Source organism: Gopherus flavomarginatus, chromosome 2 (genome assembly GCF_025201925.1).
Source record: "Gopherus flavomarginatus isolate rGopFla2 chromosome 2, rGopFla2.mat.asm, whole genome shotgun sequence".
Taxonomy (NCBI): Eukaryota; Metazoa; Chordata; order Testudines; family Testudinidae; genus Gopherus; species Gopherus flavomarginatus.
Window position 1 is genome coordinate 269210582 of NC_066618.1, and position 17990 is coordinate 269228571.

The 17990-nt window shown below is 39.9% G+C and overlaps 1 protein-coding gene across 2 annotated transcripts; it reads left to right on the top strand.

The window, feature by feature from the left end:
* The first annotated feature begins 993 nt into the window (after positions 1-993).
* Positions 994-16747, top strand: TRHR (thyrotropin releasing hormone receptor). Of its 2 annotated transcripts, none has more exons than XM_050941084.1 (3): positions 994-1073; positions 1696-2550; positions 13491-13983. In XM_050941084.1, exons 2-3 carry the CDS (start codon positions 1759-1761, stop codon positions 13896-13898), a joined length of 1200 nt encoding a protein of 399 aa, XP_050797041.1. In that variant the 5' UTR covers positions 994-1073; positions 1696-1758; the 3' UTR covers positions 13899-13983. The 2 variants fall into 2 exon arrangements, with proteins under 2 accessions (XP_050797041.1, XP_050797042.1); XM_050941085.1 differs by lacking the exon at positions 994-1073 and adding an exon at positions 15900-16747 and having other exon boundaries at positions 1437-2550; positions 13491-13877.
* The last annotated feature ends 1243 nt before the right edge of the window (positions 16748-17990 follow it).

Consider the following 17990-nt stretch of genomic DNA (forward strand, 5'->3'; position numbering starts at 1 on the left):
ACTATAGATAACAGATTGAAAAATAATGGGCTAAGTTAACCAAACCTCAAAAATGGTTTGATTCAAATTTTCAGCTAAGGTTTAAGTGTTTCTTATTTTGTCAACATTTTTGCCCAGGCCTACTTTAAAATCCCATTTTAAAAAAATCATTGCTCTGTGTGCCTGTGTTAATAATTGCCTTTTAAAACCAAAATCTGTTTTGAAATCCAAGTCATCTTTTGCCATTCACGCAATTTGTTATTTTTTGGAATCCTGGCAATTTCAGACAAAACCCACACATTGCCATAAATGGAGAAAGAGAAAATGGATTTCAAAACAGCTTCAGATTTATAATGTGCTAATAAAAACAGAAATGAATGAGTTGAAAACATCTAATATCAATGTGGCAGTGTCCCTTTAAGTGAGTACTGGTGAAGGATTTGCTACCCACTCTCTGTAAAATGTGGAGACTCATAGCATGTTACAGAGCAAGGAGCACTGCACACATTTTCCAAGTGCAGTTTGTTTAGGAAATGCTTTTACTAGCAGATCACTTCTCCAGCTGACCTTTAAATTGTTGTTCTCCTCTAAAAAATGGCAAGTTCTTACCCCTAAGAGCTGGTCTCTGACCATGCTCCAGTCATATCTGTTTGCTTTTAGTGATAAAAGTCCTAAGAGAGAGCGCAAGGGAGCTAGATTTTTCATTAGTGGATCCAAGAGAGATGGTTTGTGCTGCTTGCCTAGTTTGTGCATTGTTTTACTCTTCCTAAGGATTGTAGTACCCGAGGAGATTCTTCAAGGGAAAGAAGACTATGAGTCAGTGAAGTAAGTAAGAGAGAGAGTGTGTGTGTGAGTGTGTGTGTGTGTAACAATTTGTGATGACAGCTTATTGCTGTGATATGATCTAGACGAGCACTGGGAGTGTTTAGAGGGTGGAGGGAATTGCAGAGCCCTAGTGACCAAACCATTGTGAAGCAAAATGTTTGTGGAGTAGAGTATAAGACAGGGTTTTCTGCAGGTTTCAAAAGTTGGGACAGTTTTCATTGCATCCATTCTGAAGTGGCAAGTACTCTGAGACCCCTGCAGGGCACAAGGTAAGTGTAACCTGCCTCAGGGACACATAGGAAATCAGAATGTAATAATGTGTGTTTTGCTACAAATAATTTGTATAGTGCTGAGGACAAAATGACAACAGCCACCAGATAGCAGAATGGCAAAACAGTGTAAAGGCATAGGAATTCTGATGGACATGACTTAACTTCCTCCCTTTGCCTCACCATTCTTGTATCACCTGCCCTCACACTGAGATTGCTCCCTGAAAAGCAGTGATGCTGAACGCTGGTGGTATTGGATTGGTACAGTCCCATGCATTGTGCTAGCTAGCTGACGATCTCTGTCAGTGCAGGGGAAAGAATCTCTCTCTCCCCCCTCCCTTTCCCCCCTCTCTCACTCTGCTCTGCAGAGAGAGAAAGCTCTGATCTCTAGTTGCATTCATTCTCACGAGTGTCTCAGACCAGCTACAAAGAACCAGCTTTTTATCCTGTGCTAATGAAACAGGATCCAAGAGGGATCTACCTGTCTGGTAATTGAACTTGTGAAGAAAAAAGCCCAGGAGTCTTGAGGTGAAGGTGGCTTGTGTGGGGACTGTATCCCTATGGAGACTGTGTGATGGGGCTGTTCATCATCCATTCTCCACTGTGTTTAACTTTTTTACAGGGAGATAAAGAGAATATGTGCTGACAGCAATTGCTCAGCAGAAGCAGCCTCAAGCTGGTGAAGATGGAGAACAGCACAGGGGATGAACAGAACCAAACAGGACTGCTGCCAAGCCAAGAGGTGATCAGTATTGACTACCAAGTAGTTACCATTCTCTTGGTCCTCCTCATCTGTGGACTGGGCATAGTGGGCAATATCATGGTGGTGCTGGTGGTCCTCAGGACCAAACACATGAGGACTCCCACTAACTGCTACCTGGTGAGTCTGGCTGTGGCTGATCTCATGGTGTTGGTGGCTGCAGGACTTCCCAACATCACCGAGAGCCTGTATGGATCCTGGGTCTATGGCTACATGGGATGTCTCTGCATTACGTATCTCCAATACCTAGGCATCAATGCTTCTTCTTGTTCCATCACCGCCTTCACTGTTGAGAGATATATTGCCATCTGCCACCCAATCAAAGCCCAATTCCTATGTACTTTTTCAAGAGCCAAAAAGATCATTATTTTTGTCTGGACTTTCACCTCCATATACTGTACCCTCTGGTTTTTCCTGCTAGATCTCAACACAGTAGTCTACAAAGATGCCATCGTTGTTTCTTGCGGCTACAAGGTGTCCAGGAGCTACTACTCCCCTATATATATGATGGATTTTGGTATATTTTATGTTGTGCCAATGATATTGGCCACTGTCCTCTATGGACTGATTGCCAGAATATTGTTCCTGAATCCCATCCCTTCGGATCCAAAAGAAAACTCTAAGATACGGAAAAACAACTCAACTCACCAAAACAAGACTATGAATTCCAAGATGACTAACAGGGGTTTCAGTAGCACTATTGCTTCTAGAAGGCAGGTAGGAAATGTATTTAAATGTGATATTCACACACATGTATTCTCTTTAGATTTTAAAACAAATGAAAAAGTAGAGAAGTTGGATTAAAATACATGAAAAATGTTAAAAATGTGCTCTCTCTCTTTTATTTAGATTAAGGCATACAAAAAACCCCCTAAAATCTACCAGTTCAGGGCATGGGATTAGAGCATTTCATTAAATAAACTGAATTTATTCCAGGCTGTACAAAAGACTGCCTACTCCTACAGAAAGCATGTATTGAAAGACAGTCAAGTCTCTTATTACAACATGTCAAGAAACCAACTAGATACTGTCAAAATGAAACGTTAAGAAAAAACTATTTTTCACCATATTGCAGCCTGCTAAAAAGTCAGACAAATACACTACGATTCCAGAGTTATTTTTGTGATCTGCAGATAGGATACTAAACTGCAAGTCACGAGTCCTGTTTTAATCCCTGCTCTGTTAATGAGTCACTATGTGACTAGAGAAGTTATTACTCAGTTTCCCCCACTCTGACATAGAGATAAATATATACTTGCTTTTGTAAAGATCTGTAGATGGAAAATGCTATACAAATGCTACCAGCTATTATTATTTCCATCTGTCAGATAATGAACAATAGGTAAATATTTTGAATGTATTTGATGCTTTACGTTTGATTAATAGATTTGATCATATTCATTATAAATTGGTATATATGATAAAATAGCACAGAGGTGTGTGTCTATACCAATCATCTTCATAATTTATGTACAATACGCAGCTCTCACGTACCATTCAGCACTTTTAGGTCCCAATCCTGAAAGTGCAGGGCACCTTAAACGCCCATTGATCTTTCAGCATTAGGCCCACATCATGCTTTATATTTTCATATTAATGTGGGTACCCAATTCCTCCATACTGACCTGCTTTGATAAAAATTGTTTTCAGAAGCCTCATCCTTCTGAGTGTCAGTACTGTCTAAAAGAGATGTTTCAGCAACCAACAGGTAGCATGATTTCTGTAGGTATTATACCTGAAGTGGCCATCTCTTTTGAAATACTCAATGCATCTGCATCCTTATGGTGAGGGAAAAGGCAACTAAACATGAGAATTTTGAATCAGATTTTCATAGTTCTTTGTGTAGACTGTTGCTATTTAATGAGGCTAGTTGCTTTTCCTGCTGTGGGACTGACATTCACCCCACAAGTTAATTGAGCTGGTTAGCAAAGAACTAAGCACGTACAGATCTAGACATCCCAGGTAAAGAAAAATACAAATTGTTCCTTCTATCTTGTTTTCTACATTTTCTACCTTTTATTTTGTAGTTTGTAATTGCTCACACATATCTGTTTGTGGTTGGTTATTTGGGTGAGAAGTGGTGCAGTTTGTTTCATCCATTAGTTAATATTATTTTTCTCTTCTTGACTAATTTTCAAGTTATCAGCATGAAAGATAGATCATTTGTATTGCTTAGCATCCTATCAAAACATTGAATTGTCTTTTTATTTAGTGTTGCAGACAATGGCTCTTGCCATGTTATAAAATTAAAATGACAATTTACAGCATATACAACATATATTTTGTGTTTCATAAAGAGAGAAAGGGCTTTTCATGGAGACCATCAATTTCTTGGGTTATCGTAGCTGCTTTTTTAGCAAATCTAGTGTTTGCAAGTAGTGCTGTATGTAGAGAGGAGACATGATAGGGTGGCATTATTATTATTATTATTTGTAATATTATTTATATTATGGTAGCATCCACAATGTGCTTAGTGCTGCAAAATCATATGGGAAAACAGTTCCTATCCCAAAGAGTTTACAGTCTAAATAAAGTCCAAGACACACCTAAGGGAAAACTCCCACTGACATCAATGGGTGTTACACCTACATAACTGAGGGCAGAACTGAACTCTAAGGCTCAGATTCTGTCCTCGTTTATATCCATATAGCCTCATTCTCTTTATTGGTGTTGCACTGATGCGACAGAATAGAAATTGATCCCCAGGGTGGAAGCAGCAGGAAAAATGACTAAAAGTATGTGAAGTTAGGCAGCCTGCTCTCTCCTTTGGCCCTGAGTATGAGAGTTAGCCCAAGATAAAAACGGGCTGATAGAAAATGCAATGGAACAATTGCATGCACTTAGTTTGCATTCTGGTCTAGATGGTCCTGGATGCTCTTTCATGCCTGGAACCAGCAGTAAAATGCAACACTAATGGAGAGGAATGGAGACTATCTGGCATGGGTGGTTATCGGGTTTTTTTTGCCTTTTTTATAATGTAAAAAGAAGGCTTAAAATGTTTTTACATTAGAAAATCTACCATATTTTTTCAGGAACACTCTATGAATGACTGGAGAACCAAATATATCAAGCAAGCAAAACTGAATTATATGAGATGGGAAGCTATTGTTTTTTCTGCCCAATGGCTTAAAACTCATTGAATTGTGTTAATTTTAGTTAACACCTATTTATCTACAATGCCTCACAGACAGGAGGGAGAAAAAATATTTGTTAAAGATCTAACACTCCAATACATATAATTAAAAGTGTGGAGAAAGCCTCCAAATCACACCTCTGCATCCTCCAAGGAGTTCTCCAGCAAAACTAGAGAAGACCAGATTTGATATTCCTGATAATTCCAAGGTAAAGAGAAGCCAAAAACTCTCCTATTTTTGAAAAATTTTCAGGCCTTCTTTATACATTCCAAAGGAGGGGGAAAGGCACAAAACCAGTTTTTTTCCTCTTTGGGCCATCTTTAAAGTATCTCCATTTGAAGAGCATTTTCATTTGACTATTAGGTAAAGCCCATCTCTGGTAGACGTTCAGTTTTCGCTGCTCTTGTGTAGTTGCTTAAGATAAATTTTCAGTGTAATTATGAATACAGTTTAATAGAACTATTAAATATCTTCCTATATTAATATGGTTTGACAAATTCTTCTCTTAGGACACATCCAAAGAGGATTAAGATATCACTAACTAAGGCCACTTTACTCCTGAACGAGAACATTCATATGGGGATTTAACACATTTCAACTAATCCACATTAATTTCACATTTTCAGGAGGGATGTCAATTAATCGCAGTTAACTCAAGCAATTAACTCAAAACAAATTAACTCGATTTAAAAAATAAATTGTGATTAATCGGTTTTAATTGCACTGTTAAACAATAGTAGAATACCATTTATTTAAATATTTGTGGATGTTTTCTACATTTTCAAATATATTGATTTCAATTACAACACAATATAAAGTGTACAGGGTTCACTTTATATTATTATTTTTGATTACAAAGATTTGTACTATAAAAAGGATAAAGAAAAGAAATAGTTTTTTTCAGTTCATTTCAAACAAGTACTGTAGTACAATCTCTTAACTGTGAAAGTGCAAGTTACAAACATAGAATTATTCTTTTTACACAACTGCACTCAAAAACAAAACAATGTAAAACTTTAGAGCAGTAGTTCTCAAACTTTTGTACTGGTGACCCCTTTCAAATAGCAAGCCTATGGGTGTGTCCCCCCTTATAAATTAAAAAACACTTTTTTATATATTTAACACCATTATAAATGCAGAATGCAAAGTGGGGTTTGGGGTAGAGGCTGACAGCTCATGACCCCCTATGTAATAACCTCATGACCCCCTGAGGGTCCTGACCCCCAGTTTAAGAACTCTTGCTTTAGAGCCTACAAGTCCACTCAGTCCTACTTCTTGTTCAGCCAATCGCTAAGAGAAACAAGTTTATTTACATTTATGGGAGATAATCCTGTCCGCTTCTTATTTACAATGTCACCTGAAAGTGAGAATAGGCATTCACATGGCACTGTTGTAGCTGGTGTTTCAAGGCTTTTATGTGTTAGGTATGCTGAACATTCGTATGTCCCTTCAGGCTTTGACTATCATTCCAGAAAACATGCTTCCATGCTGATAACTCTTGTTAAGAAAAATGTGTTAATAAAATTTGCGACTGAACTCCTTGGGGGAGATTTGTATGTTTCCTGCTTTGTGGTTTTACGCACATTCTGCCATATATTTCGAGTGATGGCAGTCACGGATGATGACTCAGCACCTGTTTGTTTTAAGAATACTTTCACAGCAGATTTGACAAAATGCAAAGAAGGTACCAATGTGAGATTTCTAAAGATAGCTACAGCACTCAACCCAAAGTTTAAGAATCTGAAATGCCTTCCAAAATCTGAGAGGGACGGTGTGTGGAACATACTGTCAGAAGCCTTAAAAGAGCAACACTCCGGTGCAAAAACTATAAAACCTGAACCATCAGGAAGGAAAATCAACTTTCTGTTGGTGTCAGATGATGAACATGAATGTGCGTGAGTCCACACTGCTTTGGATCATTATCGAGCAGAACCCGTGATGGAAGCATGACCTCTGGAATGGTGGTCAAAACATGAAGGGGCATACATAGGAATGCCACTCAATACAGGGAGGAGACCTGCGGTGCAAATTTGACACTTTCTCTTTTCAGAGCAGAATCACAGTTTGGCCTCAATCCTGCAAGGTTCGGAGCACTCTAACTCTGATCCAGCAAAGAATTTAAGCATGTGCTCAACTTTAAACATAGGCTTAGCCCCAATGATTTTTATAGATGTAACCCTTCTGCCCATCTGAATTAGCAGCAACAAGGGCCGGGTTCAGTATCTAGAGGTTCCGTTTCAATAACACAATGCAAAACTGGCTCGAGCCCCCACCCAGTGAGCTGGGACAATTACATACCACCCCTCGGGCGCCTCTAAGAGGCAATACTTCCCCTCTTGCAAGCACAGAGTCTGAATGTAGCAAAATTCTTTTAATAAAGGAGGGAAATAATGTGGCATTATGTTGGGGAAACACCACAAACAGGATTCATAACACAAACCATGAGCAAAAGACCCACCCCCCAAGTAAGTTTAGCAGTTTCCTTTTTCCCTCAGGTCTTAAGTCCAGCAACCCAAAAAATCACCCAAAGTCCCAAAAGTCCAACACTCCAAAAGTCTCTGTCCCTGGTCAGTGCAGCCCAAGAGTTCAAATGTTAATCTGCAGAGTTTTACCTCACAGCCTGAAGGGAGAGGGGGGACGCAGTGATGCTAAGGGGCACCTTACATGGTCCAAGGCCAACTGCCCCACCTCTCCATGGGGTTCTGCTGCAGCCTTCAACGCAAGCCACTCCACCAGCCGTCCCACGAGCCGCTCCAGCCGTTCCATGAACTGCTCTGCTCTGCCAGCCACTCCGCTCTACCAGCTGTCCCACAAGCCGCTCCAGTTGTCCCACAAACTGCTCTGCTCCACCAGCTGCTCAGCAACATATCTGCAGGCCCCCACCCCCAGCACTCAGTGATTTCAGCTCTTAGTAATTTTAGCTCTTTAGCCAATTCAGTTTGTACTAGGAGAGCCTCATTGCTGGTGCACTACTGGCCCAAAGTGAATTCAGCTCAGCAGCCTGTAACTAGGCTCCTAACGGAATTAAAATTAGCTCTGCTACTCTATAATAGAGAAAAAAGGAAGTGCAATTGGTATTTCAGACCCTCCAAAGGGGACTATGCCATCAGGTACAAATACCTGTTCCCTGCCTCTCTCAATTCACTGGGTTTTGGAACCCATGTCCCTTGTCTAGCGAGTGCTACTAAGTTGGTGGGAAGTCCCTCTGTCATAAAACAGTTTCATTGTCCTTGATTCACATAAACATTTTATTCTTCCTGCTCCAATAACAGAGAAACTGGGGATCCCACAGCAGCCAAAATGACCATTTGGGTTGCTGTGGGCTCATGCTAGGTGTGGTGGGTATGCCTATGCAAACAGGATCAGCCCCTGAAGTTCTTTTCTACAACTCGCCACAATTCACCACCAGATGTCAAGGTAGAGCTCATCCTGACTCTGCTTACATTGATTTTGTAAGATTCATCTGGTATCTAATGAAGGTGGTGATGTTGATATCAGATGGGGTTTCAACAATATTTGGCAAAAGAAAATGGTGTAGCTAATCAACTGAACCAACGCATTCCACATTTAGGTGAGCAATAAGGTGTGAGAAGATTTGGGCACAGCTAGTGCCTGGAGAAAGGTTCCAAGTGATAATGGAAACTGTGATTTTAATGACAATTGTTTACACAGTGCTCTGCAGTTCTCCTGTTAAATAGACTAATTTTGGAGAAATTGCACAAGTCACCAAGAGTGAAGTCATATCACTCTGGAAGTCAGATGGCCATGCAGATTGTAAGTGCACTCAAACACAATCTGAGCAGGAGAAAATGGAACAGAATGATCCTGTTGCACACTACTGCTTCAGGAAACCAATCAGTTCTCATTACCGTACTAAATGGCACTGTGAGTCAGAAAAGAGAAGTGTCCAAATCACTCCAGATGATCCAGTTAAAGCTAAATAGTTGACATGGAGTAAGATCAAGAAGATTAAAAGACTGTGAGTGTCTTGGCAAATCTGCCTTTTGAAGCCAGACAGTTCAAAGTCTCATTTGCTTTACTGAGAACAAAAGGAGAGAAGTATAATGCAAATTCAGTGTTGAGATTTATTTCATTATTGCGTGATCATCCAGACACAAAAGTATTCAAGAAAAGGAACTGAAATAGACATCAGCTTTTGATTTCTTTTTCTATTGCTGTGCAGCACTGTAACCACCAATTTGAGGCTGAACCATTAATAGCAAATATAAAAAAAGTCAGTCCTCCTGGAGTATTTTAGGGACTATATTGTTCCCCTGTGATGAATATAATGACTACAAATTTGTGATAGCCCAATCAAAGATGGGTCTTTGAAGATATTTTGATATATGGAGTGAAATCTTTTTGCCATTGAAGTTAATGGGAGTTTAGCTACTAACTTCAGTGGGACCAGGACTCTTCAAAGTACTATGCAATCCAATGTGATGTCACAGGTTGTGGATAAATATGCAGCTTTTCAAGCTTCTGGCACAAACTTCAGTCTCGCAAACAACACCAAAAAAAAAAAAGAAACAAATTAGAAGAAAGACATCTGCATTTTCCAGATAAAGAGGGGAATATTGAGTAAGAGAAGAGAGATTTTATTACTTCAGTATTTGGCACTGGTACAACCACTGCTGGAATAGTGTCTCCAGTTTGGTGTCCACAGTTCAAGAAGGATTTTGATAAATTGGAGAGATTTCAGAAAAGAGTCGTGACAAAGGGCAGAGCGATAGCTCAGTGGTTTGAGCATTGGCATGCTAAACCCAGCATTGTAAGCTCAGTCCTTGAGAGGGCCATTTAGGGATCTGGAGCAATCTGTCTGGGGATTGGTCCTGCCTTGAGCAGGAGGTTGGACTAGATGACCTCCTGAGGTCTCTTCCAACCCTGATATTCTATGATTAAAGGTAGAGTCAAGGTGCTTAATAAAGAGATGATTAAGGAACACTTGACCAGAGTCTACAAGTACAGGGAATGGAAATTTGATAATAGAGGGCTCTTCAATCCAACAAACAAAGGTAAAATCAGATGGCATATTCAGACTAGAAATAAAGTATAAATTTTGAATAGTCAGGGTAATTAACCACTGGAACAATTTACCAGTGGCTGTGGTACAGTCTCCATCATCATATATTTTTAAATCAATACTAGAATTTTTTTCTAAAGACATGCTCTAGTTCAACCACAACTATTGGACCTGAAATTGGAATTAATTTGGGAAATTCTGTGGCCAACTGTCATAATTAGGCCTATAAATTTACCATAATTGTACGTTCAGCTATAAAAAGTGAGTATAAGTTCCTAAGATGTCACAATAATTCATAACAAACATTGATATTATAAGTTATTGTGACATCTTATTAACTTTTAAATATTGATAGAAAAATGTACAAAAGGGAGACAGACTGAGTAGTCTAAACAAAAAGGCCAACTGATAATATTCAAGGACTGTGTTAAGTTCATGCCTGGTAAACAAGAACAGTTTGAGACTGAAAATCAGTGAACCAAAATTGGTATGTTGGATATTAGGCCTGAATGGTGGATAAAATAATGAGGATGGGCTATTCTGCCCATCACTCACTCTTTGGGTCCTTAAAGAGACAAACTGACTATCGGAGCAAGCTTCACCATCCAGGCTTCCACCCCCCAACAGCGCTTGGGACCTTGAATCTTCTTCTTCCTAATCCTGGGAGATGTCCTGACCAAACCAGGCCAGAGAGGGGGAACCAGATGACATCACTGACTCTACCAGCTGTATCTGAATCCCAAACATCACCTGGAATGGAGACTTTGCCTCCCTCCCCTTTGATGTGTCTGTTTCCTTTCCTTTCTTATTTCTTCTTTTTCCTATCACTCTTCTTTTTCCTTCTGTCTAACAAGAATCTGTTTTAGCCAACCAAGATTATTTTGCAACACTACCATAAGCCTGTCAGAGAGGGGCAAATAAAGCAGTCCCCTAAACTGTAAAAGTTAAATTATAAGACTCTCAATTGGATACATTATCACCAACACCCATAAGTAAAAAAACAACACTTATAAGTATATATAAATATTTACATTTGGAATATATGGGTTTCTAGCCAGATAGAAGAAAACATACCTCAGGCAATGAGACTGCGTATTTTCTACATAATGAAAATCTGTTGTAGCCTCTGTCAATCATGTCCTTGGAGATTTTTTCAAATATTTTGGCATTTTGTCTTTTGGAATAGAGTTCTGATAGCACGGATTCATCTTCCCAAACAGCTATCAGATCCAGTACCTCCCGTTCAGTCCATGCTGTGCCTGCCGTTTGGTCCATGCTGGAGCTCTTTTGCGATTCTGGAGCTGCATGGTCACCTGTGCTGATGAGCTCGCCATGCTTTTGCTGTGTACCTGGCTAGTGCATCTGAGTTGAAAGTGCTGTCCAGAGTGGTCACAATGGAGCACTCTGGGATAGCTGTCGGAGGCCAATACTGTCAAATTGCATCTACACTACCCCAAATTTGACCCAGCGATGTCAATTTCAGCACTAATCCCCTCGTCGGGAAAGAGTACAGAAATCAATTTTAAGAGCCCTTTATGTCAACAAAAATGGCATGTGGACAGGTGCAGGGTTAAATTAACCTAAAGCTGCTAAATTTGATCTAAATTCATAGTGTAGACCAGGGCTGAGAAAGGGTGTAAAGTGTAACAGCATCAATGAGCAGGGAATGGGAAAATTCATTAATTTGTCAGCAAGATTTAACTGCATTATTTCAACAAGAGATGGCAACGTACAAAGAAGCACTTTAAAAGAAGACATTCCTAGTTCACTAGAAAGAGTCCTCACCCTACCCACTTCCCGCGTACACAGTGGCCATAATTCTATACTGATTTACACTCTGTGATGCCTCACTGAAGTCAATGGGATAGCGCCTCTATGTTTCCAGTATACTCATCATCACCAAAAGATTCACCTTGATTATTAATAAAGTTTCTCAGACTTTTTTAAATGCATAACTTGGAGATTATGGGGTGCAAGGCACTAAATACTGTGAATATAAAAAGTGTTAGTATATTAGCTACATTCGGAATAGTGGGACTCATTTCATTAAGAACTCATTGTTTTGTTTTTACTGCCTTCATTTTTTACCTTTATTTTTTATTGGTTTTACTTCAATTTTTTGGGCTCCCTCAAGGGAGAGTTTTTCATTGCCTTTCTTTTTAAGCAAACTTACTTAAGTAATAAAATCTTAAATGACAGACACACCATATTATCTGTGAGCGATCACTTTTCAGAAAACAATCACTCCCCATCTGACCTCTCAGTCCTCATCCTCAAAGGAAATCTGCTCAACACCTTCAAAAAGTGAGCCTGTGAATTTATAATTGTAACTTTGCTAGAGACTACAAATCATGGACTCAATGCAGGCACTGGATTTATGGCTTATTACAATCAGTAACCTTCTAACCGTTTTTTGTCCTACAACTGTGAGGTGTTAACTGCCCACTTCACCTTAAAAGGTCTTTTGCAACCCGTGTTAACTCCTTTGCTTAACAATCTGTTCCACCTTATATTTAGCTGTGACAGCCTGGATATGTCTGCACTTCAATAAAACACCCGCTGCTGGCCCACATCAGCTGACTCGGGTTGTGGAGCTATAAAATTGCCATGTAGACATTTGGGCTCATGCTGAGCCATCCAGGGTCCCATGGATGTTTTATTGCAGTATAGACATACCCTCTCAGTACATTTTCCAGACCCAAGGAAGAGCTCTATGTAAGCTTGGAAGCTTTTCTCTTTCACCAACAGAAGTTAGTCCAATAAAAGATATTACCTCACCCATCTTGTCTGTTTAAGTGAAATAAGTGAGTTTTTCTAAGATTATTAGGTTCTAAGGGTAACCCACAATTTCCCTGGCAATTTTTAGGCAATCATTAAGAGTTTCAGAACATTATGTATCCATCATTTGGTCAGAATTTATACCTGAATTAATTGTTTTTATTAGAAACAAACCTAAATCAGACTTCTTTGTATGAAAGTTCATGGTCTGCTATTATGCGAAAGAAGTCATTAAAGTAGGTAGGTTGGTTTCAGTTACAATACATCACAAACGATCAGTGCTAGAAGTAGGTGCTCCATAGCATTGAGAGGAGGATGGGAGTGCCTTTCTTTCCAAAGGAGTAGACACTTGTTTCTAACTATCGTAGTTGCAAAGACTCAGAACTGAAATAATGTGTTTAATGGGGATTGGTTCAATATTAATTGAATAATATGGATGTTAGCCATAAGGAATCATCCATATTTTATGAAAGTTCAGGGGAGTTTAGATCCATGAATTTGAGTCAGTCCATTATAGTGGTAAGGAGATGGGGACAAGTTGCAAAATTCTAACCAAAAGCCAGACATTGATCAGAACATCACCAAATTCAGGGTTTTTCACATATAGAGTTTTAGGTTGGGCCCATCACTAACGTATAATACAGATTTTACATGCATATTCCTACAAAGCACTGAGTACTGATTTTCTGCTTTTTTACTGTATATCTTTGTGTTTTCCATAGGTTACAAAGATGCTGGCTGTGGTTGTGATCCTGTTTGCATTTTTATGGATGCCCTATAGGACACTGGTTGTTGTAAACTCCTTTCTCTCCAACCCTTTCCAAGAAAATTGGTTCCTATTATTTTGTAGAATCTGCATCTATCTAAATAGTGCCATCAATCCTGTGATTTACAATCTCATGTCCCAGAAATTCAGAGCATCCTTCAAGAAACTCTGCAATTGCCAGCAGAAACAGTCAGAGAAACCTGCCAGTTATGGTGTGGCACTAAACTACAGTGTCATCAAGGAGTCTGATCACTTCAGCACTGAACTAGAAGACATTACTGTCACCAATACCTATCTGTCCTCTACAAAAGTGTCCTTTGATGATACCTGTTTATCCTCTGAGGTAACATTTAACAGAAATTAATACATTGTGTATATTTAGAATATAAGGAACTAGATCACAAAAACCCTCATCTGGTGTAAATCAGCACAACTCCATTTATTTCACTAGAGCTACACTAATTTATACCAGCTGAGTATCTAAGCTCAAAAAATTTCTGTGAAGATATACAAGGAGAGTTGAAAACACATTTGCACCTGCAGACAGCAGAAAGATAGAATACTTTACCCTAGTCCAATAGCTGAAAGTATTCTTTACCTTTAAGAACGGTTCTGAATGTTCTTTTTTCAGATTTAAAACTAAAATTCACATTAAAAGTTATGAAATATGCAAATATTTTGCAGTCCAAAATTTCACCTATTGTTCCATTTTGTGAATTTACCATTGACGGCTTCCTCAACTACTTTTTCATTTTTGAGGCATTTTTCCTGAATTTTTGCAGTTGTTTGATACATTTCACAAATTTTTTCTCAGATATCATGAAACTTCCTAATTTTGTTAAGCAAAAAAATTTTGATAAAAATTGCCCTTGCTAAGAGGGGTTTTTTGTTGCTGTTTTCCACAAAAACAAAAACTGTCAAAGTTGTCACAACACATTTTATATGCAAATTCTTTTAGACAGTTCTGCAGTTGCCAATTATCTACAAAGTATCTGCTAGTGAACAGATGCTGCCTTTTTACCTTTGGCAGCTGTCAAGTCTTTAAAAAATATTGGAAATCAAACTTTTGTGCAAATAAAAGAAAAAGAGAAGTATTAGTTTTTTTCCAGAAGTGTACAGTGCTATGCTTTTAAAGCACTGGACTTACCAGAATGGCAGTCAACACTGCATTGGTTGAGTGGGAATCAACTCATCTTCTCCCTACCAAATGAATTGGAGTGAAATTCTTCCCCTCCACTCTAGGCCCAAAAGCCCAGTCATGCAAGGTACTGAGCTCCTTCAGTTCTCATTGATGGAATGCAGCTATGGGAGTTCAAGTACCTCAACACCTCACAAGAGGTGCTCACCATCTTGCAGGATCAAGCCATAAGTCAGCTTCATGTGTTGGTGGAAGGCCGTGCAATTCACTTCATCTGTGGTCAGAAAATGGGGAAATGGTGCAGCCCATGCATGGCTGTTATTCCAACCATTAGACTGGAATAGGGCTGCAAGCCTTATGTATTTTGTATGAACACACTAGAGATATCATGAGCATTTTACTGTGACCCCAGTGGTTTTGCCTCTGTCCTGCCCCAAAAGTCCATTCATGGAGGCTTATGCACAGCTAGTATGGATCCAGCTCCTCCGCATGAAAGAGGTGTGGCATTTTCTTGTGTGCCCACACCACCCCAACACACATCCATGGCTAAATACCACAATTTAGAGGTAAACTATGCTTTCCTCATCTACCACACCAACATAGCTGGCACAACTCAAGAGGTGCTCATTTTCCAAACAGCCACATAAAATAAAGCTCTGTGAATAATTGATTTGGTTCACGGACAATTCTAAAAAATTAAAAAAGTATCCTTTTGGCACAACCCAAAACCAATTTTTTTTCAAAATTCTCAGTGAATCAAAGTTAAAGAACAATTGTTTTGGGTCAAATGAAATGTTGACTCAAATTAAACATTTCATTTTGATCTCAAGTTGCTTTTTACTTTAAAAAAATAAAACAGAAGGGAATTTCTAAATTAATAGTAATCTTGAAAAAAAAATTCAGAACATTTTATTTAAAAAATGTCAAAAATGAAACATTTTGATTTCTTTGGATTTTTGTTTTGTTTGTTTGTCTTTTTCCAACATGAACAATTTGAGGATAACCAACATGAAGTGGTGAAACATTTTGGTGTCACTTAAGCTACATTGTTTGCCAACAAGAAGTTTTGGCCAAAACATGTACCTGGCTCTAATGGTGAATAATGTTACTGGCTTTGTGATGGCTTTTCATGCACTATGACTGAAATAGTGTCATGTTTCCATTTACTCCTCTGATCTCACAACAGATGATCGACAGAGTAACTATTTTTTCCATGTCCTTTTACAGGTGATGTGAGAATGAAGAAAGATGTTTCTCTTTCCATGCTGCTTCATCTCTCTTAATTTCTGGCCTAAGGCTTGTCATTCTGGTTCACTCTGGTCTTTATTAATATTTTGATGCAATATTTGCGACAGACTGTGTTAAACCAAGAGTTGTTTCTGCTCACAGATTCCAGGAGCAACTGTACATCTCTACACACCTTTCTTCTTGCTTTAAGCAAAAGCAAACTCATGGAGCGGGAGAAAACATGCTAAGAGCATGATTCATCAAAATACCTAAGTGTGTGTGTAACTTTACCATGACTTCAGTGGAATGACACATTTGCTTAGTGTTACATGTATGCTGAATTGTGGTATAAGTTCTCACACTCTCTTTTAAAAGGCCAGGCATACTTTAGCACTGATCCTGCAGTCTTCACTCAGGCAAAACTCCCATCTGATGTCATTAATCATCGATTCAGAGTTCAGTGGAAGTTTTGCCTAAGCAGAGACTTGAGGATCAGGCTCTGTTTATGCTGATCTATCAAATACAGCAAGAAGTTTGCAAATGTATTTTCTCTGCCAGTGAAATCAAACTAAACCTGATGTCCATCTGACAAAAGTAGGCTGATCTGACTGTAACAATTCTAAAAGTGCAATGTCTCCATGCTCAAACCTGAAAGGCAATGAATGCCTCCTGAAAGGTGCTGAACTGAGAGTACTCATCACTTTTCTTACGGTACGTCTACACTACGGGATAATTTTGAATTAACATAAACCGGTTTTATAAAACAGATATTATAAAGTCGACTGCACGTGGCCACACTAGGTACATTAATTCGGCGGTGTGCGTCCATGGTCCAAGGCTAGCATCGATTTCCGCAGTGTTGCACTGTGGTTAGCTATTCCGTAGCTATCCCATAGTTCCCGCAGTCTCCTCTTCCCCTTGGAATTCTGGGTTGAGATCCCAGTGCCTGATAGGGCAAAAATCATTGTTGCGGGTGGTTCTGGGTACAGCCTCACCCCTCCCTTCATAAAAGCAGCAGACAACCATTTCGCGCCTTTTTTCCTGGGTGAACTGAAAGCAAATGCCATAGCACAGCAAGCATGGACCCTGCTCAGATCAATAGCGCAATCGTGGACATTGTAAACACCTTGCGCATTCTCGTGCAGTCTATAGTGAACCATGAACTGCAAAAGCAGGCGAGGAGGAGGCAGCTATGGCAGCGCGGTGACGAGAATGATGAAGACATGGACACTGATTTCTCCCTAACAGCGGGCCCCTGCGCTTTGGAGCTCCTGCTGGTAATGGGGGAGGTTCTGCCCACTGAACGCTGATTTTGGGCCGGGAAACAAGCACAGACTGGTGGGACCGCATAGTTTTGCAGGTGTGGGACGATTCGCAGTGGCTGCGAAACTTTCGCATGCGTAAGAGCACTTTCTTTGAACTTTGTGACTTGCTTTCCTCTGCCCTGAAACGCCATAATACAAAGGTGAGAGCAGCCCTCACAGTGGAGAAGCAAGTGGCAATAGCCCTCTGGAAGCTTGCAATGCCAGACAGCTACTGGTCAGTTGGAAATCAATTTGGAGTGGGAAAGTCTACTGTGGGGGCTGCTGTGTTGCAAGTAGGCAAAGCAATCATTAAGCTGCTGCTACGAAAGGTTGTGACTCTGGGAAATGTGCAGGTCATAGTGGATGGCTTTGCTGCAATGGGATTCCCTAACTGTGGGGGGGGGAGCGATAGATGGAACCCATATCCCTATCTTGGCACTGAAGCACCAGGGCACCCAGTACATAAACCGCAAGGGGTACTTTTCAGTGGTGCTGGTGGATCACAAGGGACGTTTCACCAACATCCACGTGGGATGGCCAGGAAGGGTTCATGACGCTCGCATCTTCAGAAGCACTGTTCTGTTTAAATGGCTGCAGCAAGGGACTTACTTCCCAGACCAGAAAATAACAATTAGGGATGTTGAAATGCCTGTCGTTATCCTGGGTGACCCAGCCTACCCCTTGATGCCATGGCTCATGAAGCCATACACAGGCAGCCTGGACAGTGGTCAGGAGCTGTTCAACTACAGGCTGAGCAAGTGCAGGATGGTGGTAGAATGTGCATTTG